Source organism: Nomascus leucogenys, chromosome 22a (genome assembly GCF_006542625.1).
Source record: "Nomascus leucogenys isolate Asia chromosome 22a, Asia_NLE_v1, whole genome shotgun sequence".
NCBI classification, from domain to species: Eukaryota; Metazoa; Chordata; class Mammalia; order Primates; family Hylobatidae; genus Nomascus; species Nomascus leucogenys.
The window spans coordinates 17,142,993-17,155,769 of NC_044402.1; the positions used below are offsets into that span (position 1 = coordinate 17,142,993).

The 12,777-nt window shown below is 36.0% G+C and overlaps 1 protein-coding gene across 12 annotated transcripts in view; it reads left to right on the forward strand.

The window, feature by feature from the left end:
- Positions 1–12,777, forward strand: part of EML5 (EMAP like 5) — a 179,354-nt gene that overhangs the window by 140,711 nt on the left and 25,866 nt on the right. For 10 of the 12 annotated variants that reach the window (XM_003260857.4, XM_030803912.1, XM_030803910.1 and 7 more), the window contains exons 28-31: positions 2,278–2,292; positions 5,224–5,232; positions 7,614–7,692; positions 9,100–9,229. In XM_003260857.4, the coding sequence (XP_003260905.2) occupies positions 2,278–2,292; positions 5,224–5,232; positions 7,614–7,692; positions 9,100–9,229 (233 nt within the window). The remainder of the gene's footprint in view (positions 1–2,277; positions 2,293–5,223; positions 5,233–7,613; positions 7,693–9,099; positions 9,230–12,777) is intronic. The other 2 variants (XM_012498169.2, XM_004091855.3) reach the window with 1 other exon arrangement.

The following is a 12,777-nucleotide window of genomic DNA, read 5'->3' on the forward strand; positions in this document are numbered from 1 at the left end:
GATGGAGAGTGATGATCTAGTTTTTCATTATGTATAAAGAGGCAACGTATTAAATTAGGGGTATTTTTTAAGAAAGCACAGTATACCATAATCTAAGTACTTGTACAGAATTCCATGTTTCAAGTAACTTGCTAGAATGCAGCATCATATAGTGCAAAGGACATGAATTCTGGAGTCAAATGGGTAAAATACTCATTTTTATCATTACCAGTTGTGTGAGTTTGAAAAATTATTCATTCTTTATGAACCTCAGTTTCCTCAGTGGCAAAATGAACATTATAATCCCTAACTTATCATGTATTTCAAGTTTTAAATGAAATAATGTAAATCAAGAATTTAGATAGTAGGTCTTCACTAATGACACCTTATCCCTTGGAATGAAATAAAAGTTAACTGAGGAGATACCTGGTAAATACTTAAACATTATTTCTGAAATTAAATATTCACAAAGCAATAAACACTACATATGTATTTATTAGGTAAATACAGATAAATATGAAAATGTAATATTATTTAAATATTCTAATTAGAATATTTGAAGTATAGTGTTTAATATGACTTAAGGAAAATTATGTCTCCTAAATAATGAAAAGTGAAAAGTGTTCTATGGGGAAGAAGGGGCTCTAGACATTCCCATAAATTTCTTTCATTTGTTATATTGATTTTTTTAAAAAATTATTTATCGGATAAATTTGGTGTGTCAGAAAATGTGACCTAATTTTAATCTGTAGTCTGCTTCATTCACGGTAAAACACTTAAATGTAAATTTCTACCCCTTGCTGAAGTGAGGCATGTTCTGACAGATGGAAATATTTTACTACTCATGAAGAATGATTAACACTGTCATAACTGAAATCTTTGATGTTAGCTTGTATATTCTGCAGCTAACTTTTTCAAAATAATTTTTCAAATTGCTTTGCATTTTGTTCTCAATTTACTTTACAATTTCAACCCTGCTAAATATTTTGAAAATGACAAGGTGTGGGGAGGGAGAGAGGGGGTCTGTTGGCCCCCGTGACAGAGTCCAAGCTCTACTCTTTGCCTTAAAAAAAAAAAAAAAAAGAAAGAAAATGACAAGGCAGAAGTCATTAATGTGACTTCATTTTCACAAAATGAAAAAAAATCAAAGGAGATTAAAAATGAAGAGGTTCATATCTCTTTTACCAACTTAGAATATTTGTGAGGAGATAATATGGTTCATGGCTTATTTAAATAATTGTTTTTTAAGTAACGTATATTATGTCATAAATATGAAATAAAACACTTTATATGCAAAACAGGCCAGGTGCTGTGCCTCATGCCTGCAATCTCAGTGCTTTGGGAGGCTGAAGTGGGAGGACTGCTTGAGACCAGGTGTTTAGCACCAGCCTGGGTAACACAGCAAGACCCCATTTCTACAAAAAATAGAAAAATTAGCCAAGAATGATAGTACATGCCTGTACCAGGAGGTTCCTACTCAGGAGGCTGAGCAGGAGGATTGCTTCAGCCCAGGAGCTGGAGGCTGCAGTGAGCTATGATCGCACCCTTGCACTCCAGCTATGGCAGCAGAGTGGGATCCTGTCTCTGGGAAAATACATAAATGAAAAAAAAATTAAAAATTAAATACTTATCAAATATCCACTTAAAAGGAAAAATGCTTCTGATGACAATAACCATTCTATTTGGTTGATACTGTTGTGGATTTTTTTCCTAAGTGATAATTTTACGTTTTTCTTTTTTAATAAATGTTTTTGTGTTTGTTTTTTTGTTTTGTTTTGTTCTTTTGAGACAGAGTCTTGCTGTGTTGCCCAGGCTGGAATGCAGTGGCATGATCTTGGCTCACTACAACCTCCGCTTCCTGGGTTCAAATAATTCTCCTGCCTCAGCCTCCTGAGTAACTGGGATTACAGGCACACACACCACACCCAGCTATTTTTTGTTATTTTTAGTAGAGACGGGGTTTCACCATGTTGGCTAGGCTGGTCTCGAACTCCTGACCTCAAGTGATTCACCCACCTCAGCCTCCCGAAGTGCTGGGATTACAGGCATGAGCCACCTTGCCCGGCCAGTAAATGTTTTTGTAACAAATGTTGTGTATTTAAAGTAGTTAATTTTTGTCAAATTTCCAAATTTGTCAATAAAAATATTTAAATCAATGTGACATAAGTTAGACATTTTTGTATTTCCTTAAAATTCTGTTGACATGTTGCCTTTCTTCTGTTTGCTAAAATGCTGTATTCTATTCATCATCAATTTTTATATGTTTTCCTACTTTTTTCCCCCTTGCTGCTTTTGAAGGCAGGGAGTAGTAAGGTAAGTGTTTTATAAAAGAAAATATTTTATTCAAAAATTTACCCTTTATTCTTTATAGTATTTTAAGGTATTTTTTTCCCTATAAAACATTTAACTACATTTGTCAACAAAGCATTATAAAATGAAGTAGGACAAGTTCTATAAAAGAGTTGCATTTTTAGATAGCATATATGGTTGTTATTATAAGGATCTTCATTATGATAAATTGTTTTACATATGACTGTACAAACTACTACAATGCAAATGAATAGTTTTGGTTTTCTTTACGTTTCAGACGCTCGTAAAAACAAACCTAACCACACATATATTTAAGTGAAAGACTATTCAATTTTTAAACCTGTTAACATGATTTAATGCATGTTTATTCATTCATTTAAAAAGATGAAAAGAGGGTAACTATGGTATTTGTATGTTTAATAAAATGATATGTGGGTAAAGACTCTTTGGGGTACTTCTATATCTACCTTTGGTGATGTGAAAATGTCTTGAAAGAGTTTCTGAAACAAGACAGTGTGGAAATGGCTAGTCTGTTTTATAAGTTAAAAAAGGTATCACGGCTGGGCACGGTGGCTCAGGCCTGTACTTGTGGTTCAGGCCTGTAATCTCAGCACTTTGGAAGGCCAAAGTGGGAGGATTGCTAGAGCCTGGAAGTTCAAGACCAGCCTAGACAACATAATGAGACCCTGTCTCTACAAAAAATAAAAGTAAAAATAAATTAGCTGGGTGTGGTGGCAGCCCTGTCGTCCCAGCTACTCAGGAGGCTGAGGTGAAAGGGTCTCTTGAGCCTGGGAGTTTGAGGCTGCAGGGAACTGTGATTGCACCACTGCACTCCAGCTTGGGCAACACAGCAAAACCCTGTTTTGGGGGCGGGGGGTGGTAGGGGGAAGGTATCACTAGGAAAATGCTGGGAGATAAGGATGAAAACAGTAGACTTGAGACCAGATTGTGCAGAAACTCAAATAATAGGCACCTGTTAATATTATATCTACAGCAGGAATCCATCATCTGTTTTAAGCAGAGTGGTGTGTACAAAGATATGAGTTCAGAGTATGAAGCAACCTCTAAAATGGGCCATAAAATCTTATACTATTTTAACAGAAATAAAGCACCCGGATCTAGCCTCACATCTAGAATAGCTTACTCAGTACTGATCTCTGCATTTTAAAGGAGACTTGGATAGTTTATAATGGGCTAGAAGAAAGCACAGGAGGAAGGAAGGTTGGGAGGCCACTTCATATAAAGAATAGTTAATTGACCGGGTGCAGTGGTTTATGCCTGTAATCCCAGCACTTTGGGATGTTAAGTTTGGAGGATCGGTTGAGGCCAGGAGTTAAAGATCAGCCTAGCCAATCTGATGAGGCACCGTCTCTACAAAAAAAAATTTAAAAAATTAGCAGGATGTGGTGGTGTGCACCTGTGGTCCCAGCTACGTGGGATGCTGTGGCAGGAAGATCTCTGGAGCGTGGGAGGTCAAAGCTTAAGTAAGCCATGATCACACCACTGCACTCTAGCCTGGGTGACAGAGCAAGACCCTGTCTCAAAAAAATACAGTAATTATTATTCTGGGAATCTTGTTTCAAAACAAGAAAACTAAATGGAGATATCATTGTTATCTTGGATATGAATGGCTTTTTATGTAGAAGAGACCTCCCTGTCACAAGCAGTATTTATACAGAGTTTAGATGACCAGTTGTCATCAATGCTGTACAATGATTGTTCTAGACATGTAAAGAAGGTTCCTGGTCTCAGTGGGAGAATGGGTGAAATGACTTTTGTGATTCCTTCCAATTTTGTTTTGATCATTATGCTATTAAGAGAGAAAAAAAACATTTTAAAGATTACTTCTTTTACTAGCAAAATTCTAAATTCAGCATAGTCCCGAGTGACTAATTCTGCCTGCTTGGATTCACTGACTGGGGAACCCTCTTAGGTCAGAACCGGTGGAACTTAGGCTCTTTAGACAATTTCCTTTGAAGTATCTCCAGTGCTACCAGCTTTTTAAATTAACATTTTAGTGCCAGTGCCCATTCTTAAAAACAAAAATAAGCTTAAATGTTTTGTTTAAAATTCAGATTACATTGCAGAAAAATAAGAATGGCAAGCTTTAAAGTCCACAACATGAAATACATTGAATTCTCATTTATTTGTTTTTTTCTTTTTTCACCTTTCTTGTAATTCCCTGTTATTAATGGAGTAACCTTTTTTTTTTGAGACAGTCGGTCTCACTCTGTTGCCTAGGCTGAGTGCAGTGATGTGATCACAGCTCACTGCAGCCTTTACCTTCCAGGTCAAGTGATTCTCCCACATCAGCCTCCCATGTAGCTGGGACTATAGGTGCATGCCACTAGGCCTGGCTAATTGTTGTGTTTTTTATAGAGATGGGGTCTCACAGTGTTGCCCAGGCTGGTCTCAAACTCCCAGGCTCAAGCAATCCTCTTGCTTCGGCTTCTCAAAGTGCTAGGATTACAGGTGTGAGCCACTGTGCCCAGCCTTACGCCTTTTCTTTATTCTTTTTTTCTTTCTTTTTTTTGAGACAGAGTCGCGCTCTGTTGCCCAGTGCAGTGGCGCAGTCTTGGCTCACTGCAACCTCCGTTTCCTGGGTTCAAGCAGTTCTCCTGCCTCAGCCTCCTGAGTAGATGGGATTACAGGTGCATGCCACCATACCTGGCTAATGTTTTTTGTATTTTTAGTAGAGACGGGAGTTCATCATGTTGGCCAGGCTGGTCTCGAACTCCTGACCTCGTGATCCTCCTGCCTCGGCCTCCCAAAGTGCTGGGATTATAAACTAAAAACAACAGGCCTTTAATATTATGCAATATAGTTGTCTGCATTAAACTTGCTAAAATATTTTATTACAGGAGGTATTTCACTAGTGTTTTCAATTCAAATTTATGTTGTAATCTTTTTCCCTCTTTATCTGCTGCTGAAAAGAGGTTCCAGGTAATCCTCTCTTTGCTGTGTTTACAAAGCCTAACTTTGTATTTTTGTCATCTTTCATATTTAGCATTAATGGGATACTATGTTACTTGGTGTTCTTTGCCTCTCTTCATAGTTTTGCACATTTTTTTCCTTTGGAATTGGTATCACTGAAATGAATAGCATCTTAATTATTGGACTTACTTTGTATAAGTAACTGCTTTACTAAAACTTATCCATTCAACTTGTATAATTTTATAAGTTGTATAATTTTATTTTAAGCAATGATATACCTTATATAAATGATCTTTATAAAAATTAAAATATGCTTAAATGATCTTTATAAAAATTAAAATGTGGTTAATTGCTACATAGGATTATGTAGATAAAAATTGCCTGTTTATTGTTTGGGTTACATTTAAAGCTGTCAGACAGTAACATAGAATAATATTCACCAACAAAATTGACTTGGGGGAAAAAAGCAAGGCTTCTGTCATTCTTTGAAATGGTCCTATCAGAAATATTTTTAAGTGTTAAATATGATAAATTCAGTTTTATTTTTACTTGTGGGCATCCAAAAAAGTATATGAAGAAGGTTTGAAACCAAAATTTCTATAATAACTTGAAAAAATTGTTTATATATTCTTGAAAAGGATGTTTACTTTTTATGACACCAGTCTTGCTTATATATTTTACATGCTGCCTCATATTGTGTATCAACATCCCATTCATTTCTTATTGGATGTTTAAGATATAGCACATTTACTTTTATTGATGTATAACTTGACAACCATTTTGAAAATGCAAGTATATTTTATGCCTTTAATTTTATGAGACTTGTTCATAAATGTTGGAGTCTTTTACATGGGAAGGTTAATTTGTATTATTTCCTGATTTAGGTGTTACAAATTGAATATTAACTTAAAATTTGGAAAGGGATTGGTGCATGATTGATTTAAATTCAGTGTTCCGGTTATTCAATATTTGAATAATGGTTGAGATAAAAATAATAAACTAAATTACATTTTAAAAAAAAATTAAAGGTTCTAGAGAAGAGCTTCTACATTTAAATAATTCAAAATGTGAACTCAATACACCTGTTGGGACACGGCACATTATAAATAGATCCTGAACAGAGAAGAGGGGCTAGATTTGAGATTTGACAGCTACTGTGTAGGTAACGTTGATACATTTTTAGTAAATAGTGAGAATAAGGGAAGAGAAAGAGTTGGAAGCAATAATAATAATTTCCTTTCATAGTGTGTTGTATGGTTTACAGTGCTTTGTGACTATAAAATGTCTTCCTTGAGTAACCATCTGATGGCAATGCCATTAACCAGTACTAGGGACTTGAGCAAGTAGAGAAAGTGAAGGGCATGGAGAAACAGATGAATACAAATTTGAACTCATATGTGACTTATGTTGCTAACAGTGTGGAACGTTCATAGAAATATTATGAAAGTTCACTTTCAAGAAGGATGTATTCAATACCTGCCATGTGAAGATACTGTTAGTTACTTTAGAACAGTAATCCAGGCTTTGTTGTTGATGCACCCATCAAGAAATATTTGAGTATGTTAAATTAACATTTTCACATTTGTTTATAAACAATCTACTCTTGTGCTGTTGTGTTATTTACATTATGACACATAAACCAAAGAAATTAAAAGTAAGGCTGTGCACAGTGGCTCACTCCTGTAATCCCAGCACTTTGGGAGGCCGAGGTGGGCGGATCACTTGAGGCCAGGAATTCCAGACCAGCCTGGCCAACATGACGAAACCCCATCTCTACTAAAAATACAAAAATTAGCTGAGTGTGGTGGTGCATGCCTGTTGTTCCAGTTACTGGGAAGACTGAGGCACAAGAATTGCTTGAACCTGGGAGGTGGAGTTGCAGTGAGGCGAGATCGTGCCACTGCATTCCAGCCTGGGTGACAAAGTGAAACTTGGTCTAAAAAAGAAGAAAGAAGAGAAGATGCTGGGTGTGGTGGCTCACTCCTGAGGTCAGGAGTTCGAGACCAGCCTGGCCAACATGGCGAAACCCCGTCTCTACTAAAAAAAGACAAAAATTATCTGGGTGTGGTGGCACACACCTGTAATCCCAGCTACTCGGGAGGCTGAGGCAGGAGAATCACTTGAATCCAGGAGGCAGAGGTTGCAGTGAGCCAAGACAGAGTGAGACTGTGTCTCAAAAAAAAAAATAAAATTAATAAAAGTTGTAATATTTTCTTTCTACCTTCCTGCTTTAGAAGCTCTCAAGATGAAGAGGGCAGTCTAGTGGACCACAGAATGGGTCATCTTTGGGAAGGTGTGACAAGACACCTCTCTGGGAGGGATGGTGTGAGAGGCTCAGTGAAGGCACTGAGTGCTGCATGCCTTTCCTCCTTCCCACTTCTCTGTTGCAGGCCTCCAGTGAGCAGGGCCCCACCACAGCCAGAGAAACTCCAGACAAACAACGTAGGCAAGAAAAAGAGACCTATAGAGGTAAGGAAAACTCACTCTCCAGTGTTACTGAAATGTATCCAGAGTTCCTTTTTATAAAACACCCAAGTCTTGTCATTAGTTTTCATGAAAATCAGTGTATTGAGTACTCTTTTTTTGTTTGACTTAATTCTTATGTAAGTCTGAGTTTTGGATGGATATTCTCTGTTTCTCTTAATTTTTTAAATTAGTCTTCCTTTTACTTTTCTGTGAATAATACCCTAATTGAACTGTATCTCAGAGGACTCCTAAACCTAAATATGTGTGAATGATCTTTTGCTTATAGAAGCACAGACACCTTGGCAGTATCTAAAATTTAGTGGCTTGAATTTGTAAATTAAAGAGTAAGTACTTATACCAAATAGGAATTTTGACCCTGTGCGATATATTCACTGTACAGGGTTCATGAAGCCTATTTCTCCTTCTGTCTATACTTCCAGCCAAAGTAACCTTACATAATAATTGAGGAAGAAGGAAGGCTCTTCAGGCATTTCATAATCCCAGTAGCAGCAGCAACCAACCTAACTCTGCTAAATCAAACGTAAACAAGGCGTAAAGCTATGCAATGGTGATTGGTGTAGCTCCCTCCCCAACCTAGTCCTACAAAGTCAATGAAATGTACATTTTCAGTTGCAGAATTATCTGCCAGAACTTTAGCATGAATTGTCAGAGACAGTATACTTAGTTTTTGTCCACTGATGATGAATGTACTGTTTGGGTTCTTCGAAGTATGTGACTTGGACATAATTTATCCTGACTCTTGTATGTAGGTCAGATATTTTGATTAACAATGAACATAAAATTTTCTTCTTTTGGACACAAAAAATACAGTCTTTCTATGTCCATGGGGGATAGATTGCCCCTGGGGATGTCAAAATCCACAGGTGCTCAAGTGCCTTATATAAAATGGCATAGTAATTTACATATAACCTATGCACATCCTCCTGCATACTTTAAGCCATCTGTAGATTACTTATAATACCTAATACAGTGTAAATGCTGTATACATATTTGTTATACTATATTGTATTTTAAATGTTACTTTTTATTGTTTTTTCCCCCGATATTTTCTATCTGGAATTGGTTGAATTCTTGGATATGTAAGGCCAACTGTACCTCAGTGTTTACATGTGAAATCTTAAGAACTAAAGTTCTTGGAATCAGACTACCTTGTGATTCCATTTTCCTCTTCATAACTTTATATAGAAAAGTATAGAATGTGTGTTTAAGTTGCCCAAAATAGGTTATATAAAGAAGTATGAGTAGCTTAATTTTGTATATTAAGTTTGTAAAACATCAAAAATGCATACTCCATTTTGACTGCAGACACTAGTATTATGTATACAACAAAACAATGGTGAACATTTAGACATGAGGAAGAATATAATGGTTTTATTATTATCATTATAGGACCTTGTGTTGGAGCTCATTTTTGGTTATCGAGGCAGAGACTGTAGGAATAATGTTCACTATTTAAATGATGGTGATGATATAATTTATCACACTGCATCCGTTGGAATTCTGCACAATGTTGCTACAGGTAGGAAACCCTGATTCTCCATCCCTCTATCACTTTTTTTAACTTAGAAATTTTGATCTAGCAGCTTAAAATCTTTATTAAATCTATAAATAGTAATTGAAATGTAGGAGAAACACTCCAGAATAAAAATATTTCATATTTCAGAACTTTCTAGTAATATTTCAAGTAAACAAATTTCAGTTTTAAGAGAGTATAACACAGCAGAAAAGGAATTCATAATGCAAAGTGCTCATAAGTCTGTATTAGAAGTAAAGGTTTTACTGTATGTTAAAACCATGTTTTATATTGAAACCATTTGTAACTTTAATTCTATTTTCCCATAACCTCATGATGAGAATAGATGGTTTGGATGGTGGTTTCTGATAATGATTGAATGTAGCATGTTGGGTGAGTGATTGCTGGGGCTGGAAGTATTCTTACTGAGGCCTTGGAAAGCCAAGGAAGAAAGGCTAAGAAAACTGTTTATCTGTGGCTCTATGATGATACCTTGTTTGATCCAAGAAGGTGAGAAAATTATTTCTTGATGTTCATTTAACTGATTGGATTATTTAGTTGGATTATTCAAGAGCAAATAATGTTCTCTTAGCATCATTCGATGAACAATATGATAATCCTACTAGTAACATTAAGTATTTAATTTCGAATTGTTTTATTACAATTTAATGGCCAACTTCATAAAAGTCTGAAAGTGAGAAGTAAAAATAAAAGTTATCTAGTTCATTCTGGTTTTCCTCTGATAGCTTCATTCTGAATGGGTAAAGAGTAGATTGATGATGTGAATTATAATCCACCACCTCTTGTCGGTATTAACCATCAATATGATCTCTTTTGGTTTCATAAAGAAAAGGATTCACCAGGATCACACAGAAATCAGTGGCAATTTTCTATTTAATAATTTGGGCCATTTAAAACATACTGATTAGAGAGAAAAATCCTTCTTAATAGAGGTATCACATATCTGTCCTTCAGAGAGAATGAGGAAGAGTAAGACAAGAAAGGAATGTATGTGTAAACTCTCATGTTTATACTTATAATTTTATTTTTACTTTTCTGATTTGTAATTAATCACCTTTCTAGTGGTGGGGTGTCTAGAGAGAGGGCAGATGGAGACTAGGCCACCTGCTTTAGTTTTTATTATATTTGGTTTCTCACCAGTTTGAGGATACATTGTTCATAGTGTAGGAAGTGGGTTTGCCATAAATGCTTCATTATTTTGAGGTATGTTCCTTCAATTCCTAGTTTGTTGAAGGTTTTTAACATGAAAGGGATGTTGGATTTTATCGAAATCATTTTCCATATCTGTTGAGATAATCATATGGTTTTTGTTTTTAATTCTGTTTATATGGTAAATCACATTCATTAATTTGCATATGTTGAGCCAACCTTGCATGTCAGGGATGATTAAGCCTGCTTGATCATGGTGAATTAATTTTTTGATGTCCTGCTGGATTTTGTTTGCTGGTATTTTGTTGAGGCTTTTCGCATCTATGTTTGTCATAGGGATGATGATCTGTAGTTTTCTACGGGAATATTGGCCTGTAGTTTTCTTTTTTCAAATGTCTTTGGCAGGTTTTGGTATGAGAGTGATGCTGGCTTCACAGAATGAGTTAGAGAGGAGTGCCCACTCCTCTATTTTTTAGAATAGTTTCAGTAGGATTGGCACCAGCTTTTCTTTGTATGTCTGGGAGAATTCAGCTCTGAATCCATCTGGTCCAGGGCTTTTTGATAGGTTTTTTTTTTACTACTGATTCAGTTTTGGAGCTCATTATTGGTCTGTTTAGGATTTCAGTTTCTTCCTGATTCAATCTTGGGAGGTTGTGTGTTTCTAGGAATTTATCCATCTCCTCTAGATTCTTCTTCTTCTTCGTCTTCGTCTTCATCTTCGTCTTCGTCTTCTTCTTCTTCTTGTCTTCTTCTTCTTCGTCGTTGTCTTCTTCCCCACAACTAACATCACAGCCTCTAGATCTTCTAGTTTGTGTATTTAGAGGTGTTCATAATAGTCTCTGAGGACCTTTTGTATTTTTGTGGGATTGGTTGTAATGTGATCTTTGTCATTTTTGATTGTGTTTATTGGGATCGTCTTTTTTTTGTTAAGCTAACTACTAGTGGTCTATTGATCTTGTTTATATTTTCAAAAAAAGGATTTTTTTATTTTGTTGATTCTTTGTATAGATGTTTGGGTCTCAGTTCTGCTCTGATTTTGTTATTTATTTTCTTCTGCTAGCTTTGGGGTTACTTTGTTCTTGTATTTCTATTTCCTCCAGGTGTGATGTTAGATTGTTAATTTGAGATCTTTCTAACGTTTTGAGATAGGCATTTAGCACTGTAAGCTTTTCTCTTAACACTTAACATGCTTTTGCTAAATGCCAAAGATTTTAGTATGTTGTGTCTCTGTTTTAATCTACTTTGAAGATTTTTTTTAAATTTTTGCCTTAATTTCATTGCTTACCCAAAAGTCATTCAGGAGCAAGTTGTTTAATTTTTATGTAATTGTGTGGTTTTGGGAAATCTTCTTGGTATTGATTTCTATTTTCTACTGTGGGTAGAGAGTATGGCAGACATGATTTCAATTTTCTTGAATTTATTTAGACTTGTTTTATGGCTGAACATGTGGTCAATCTTGGAGTATGTTTCATGTGCAGATGAGAAGAATGTATATTCTATGGTTGATGGGCAGAGTGTTCTATTATGTCCAATTGGTCAAGTATTGAATTCAAGTCCAGAATTTCTTTGTTAGTTTTCTACCTTGATGATCTAACGCTATCAGTGGGTTGCTGAAGTGCCCCATTTGCTTGATTTTTGTTTTGCTTTTTGGGGGGCCTAGTATTATTCATGGTTCTCTATCCTCTGGATCCAACCTTCTGCTCTGAACTCATTTTCCTCCTCTTCATTTTACTTCCACAAGTCTATCTTTATTCCCCTCTGCACAGACTACTGTCATAGTCTCATAAGGTCTCTTCACTGTCACTACTACCAGATGAATCACATTATACTTATTTGATCAAAAAACTTCAATTCCTGCTAGGCACGATGGCTCATGCCCGTAATTCCAGCATTTTGGGAGGCTAAGATGGGTGGATCACTTGAGGCCAGGAGTTTGAGACTAGCCTGGCCAACACAGCAAAACCCCATATCTACTAAAAATACAAAAAATATATAGCTGGGCATGATGGCACACACCTGTAATCCCAGCTACTTGGGAGGCTGAGGCATGAGAATTGCTTGAACCGGGTAAGTGGAGGTTGCAATGAGCCAAGATCATGCCATTGCACTCCACCCTGGGCAACAGAGTGAGACTGTCTCAAAAAAAACAAAACAAAACAAAAAACAGATTTCAGTTCCTCTCCCACTGACTTAAATCAACATGGCACATGGATACATATGTAACAAACCTGCACATTGTGCACATGTACCCTAAAACCTAAAGTATAATTAAAAAAAGAAAAGAAAAATGTAAAAAAAAAAAAAGAACAAATATAAAATGTGACTCAATATGGCCCAAATTATTAAATGGAAAATTACTACTGGTTTCTGTGTGACTCTGGCAA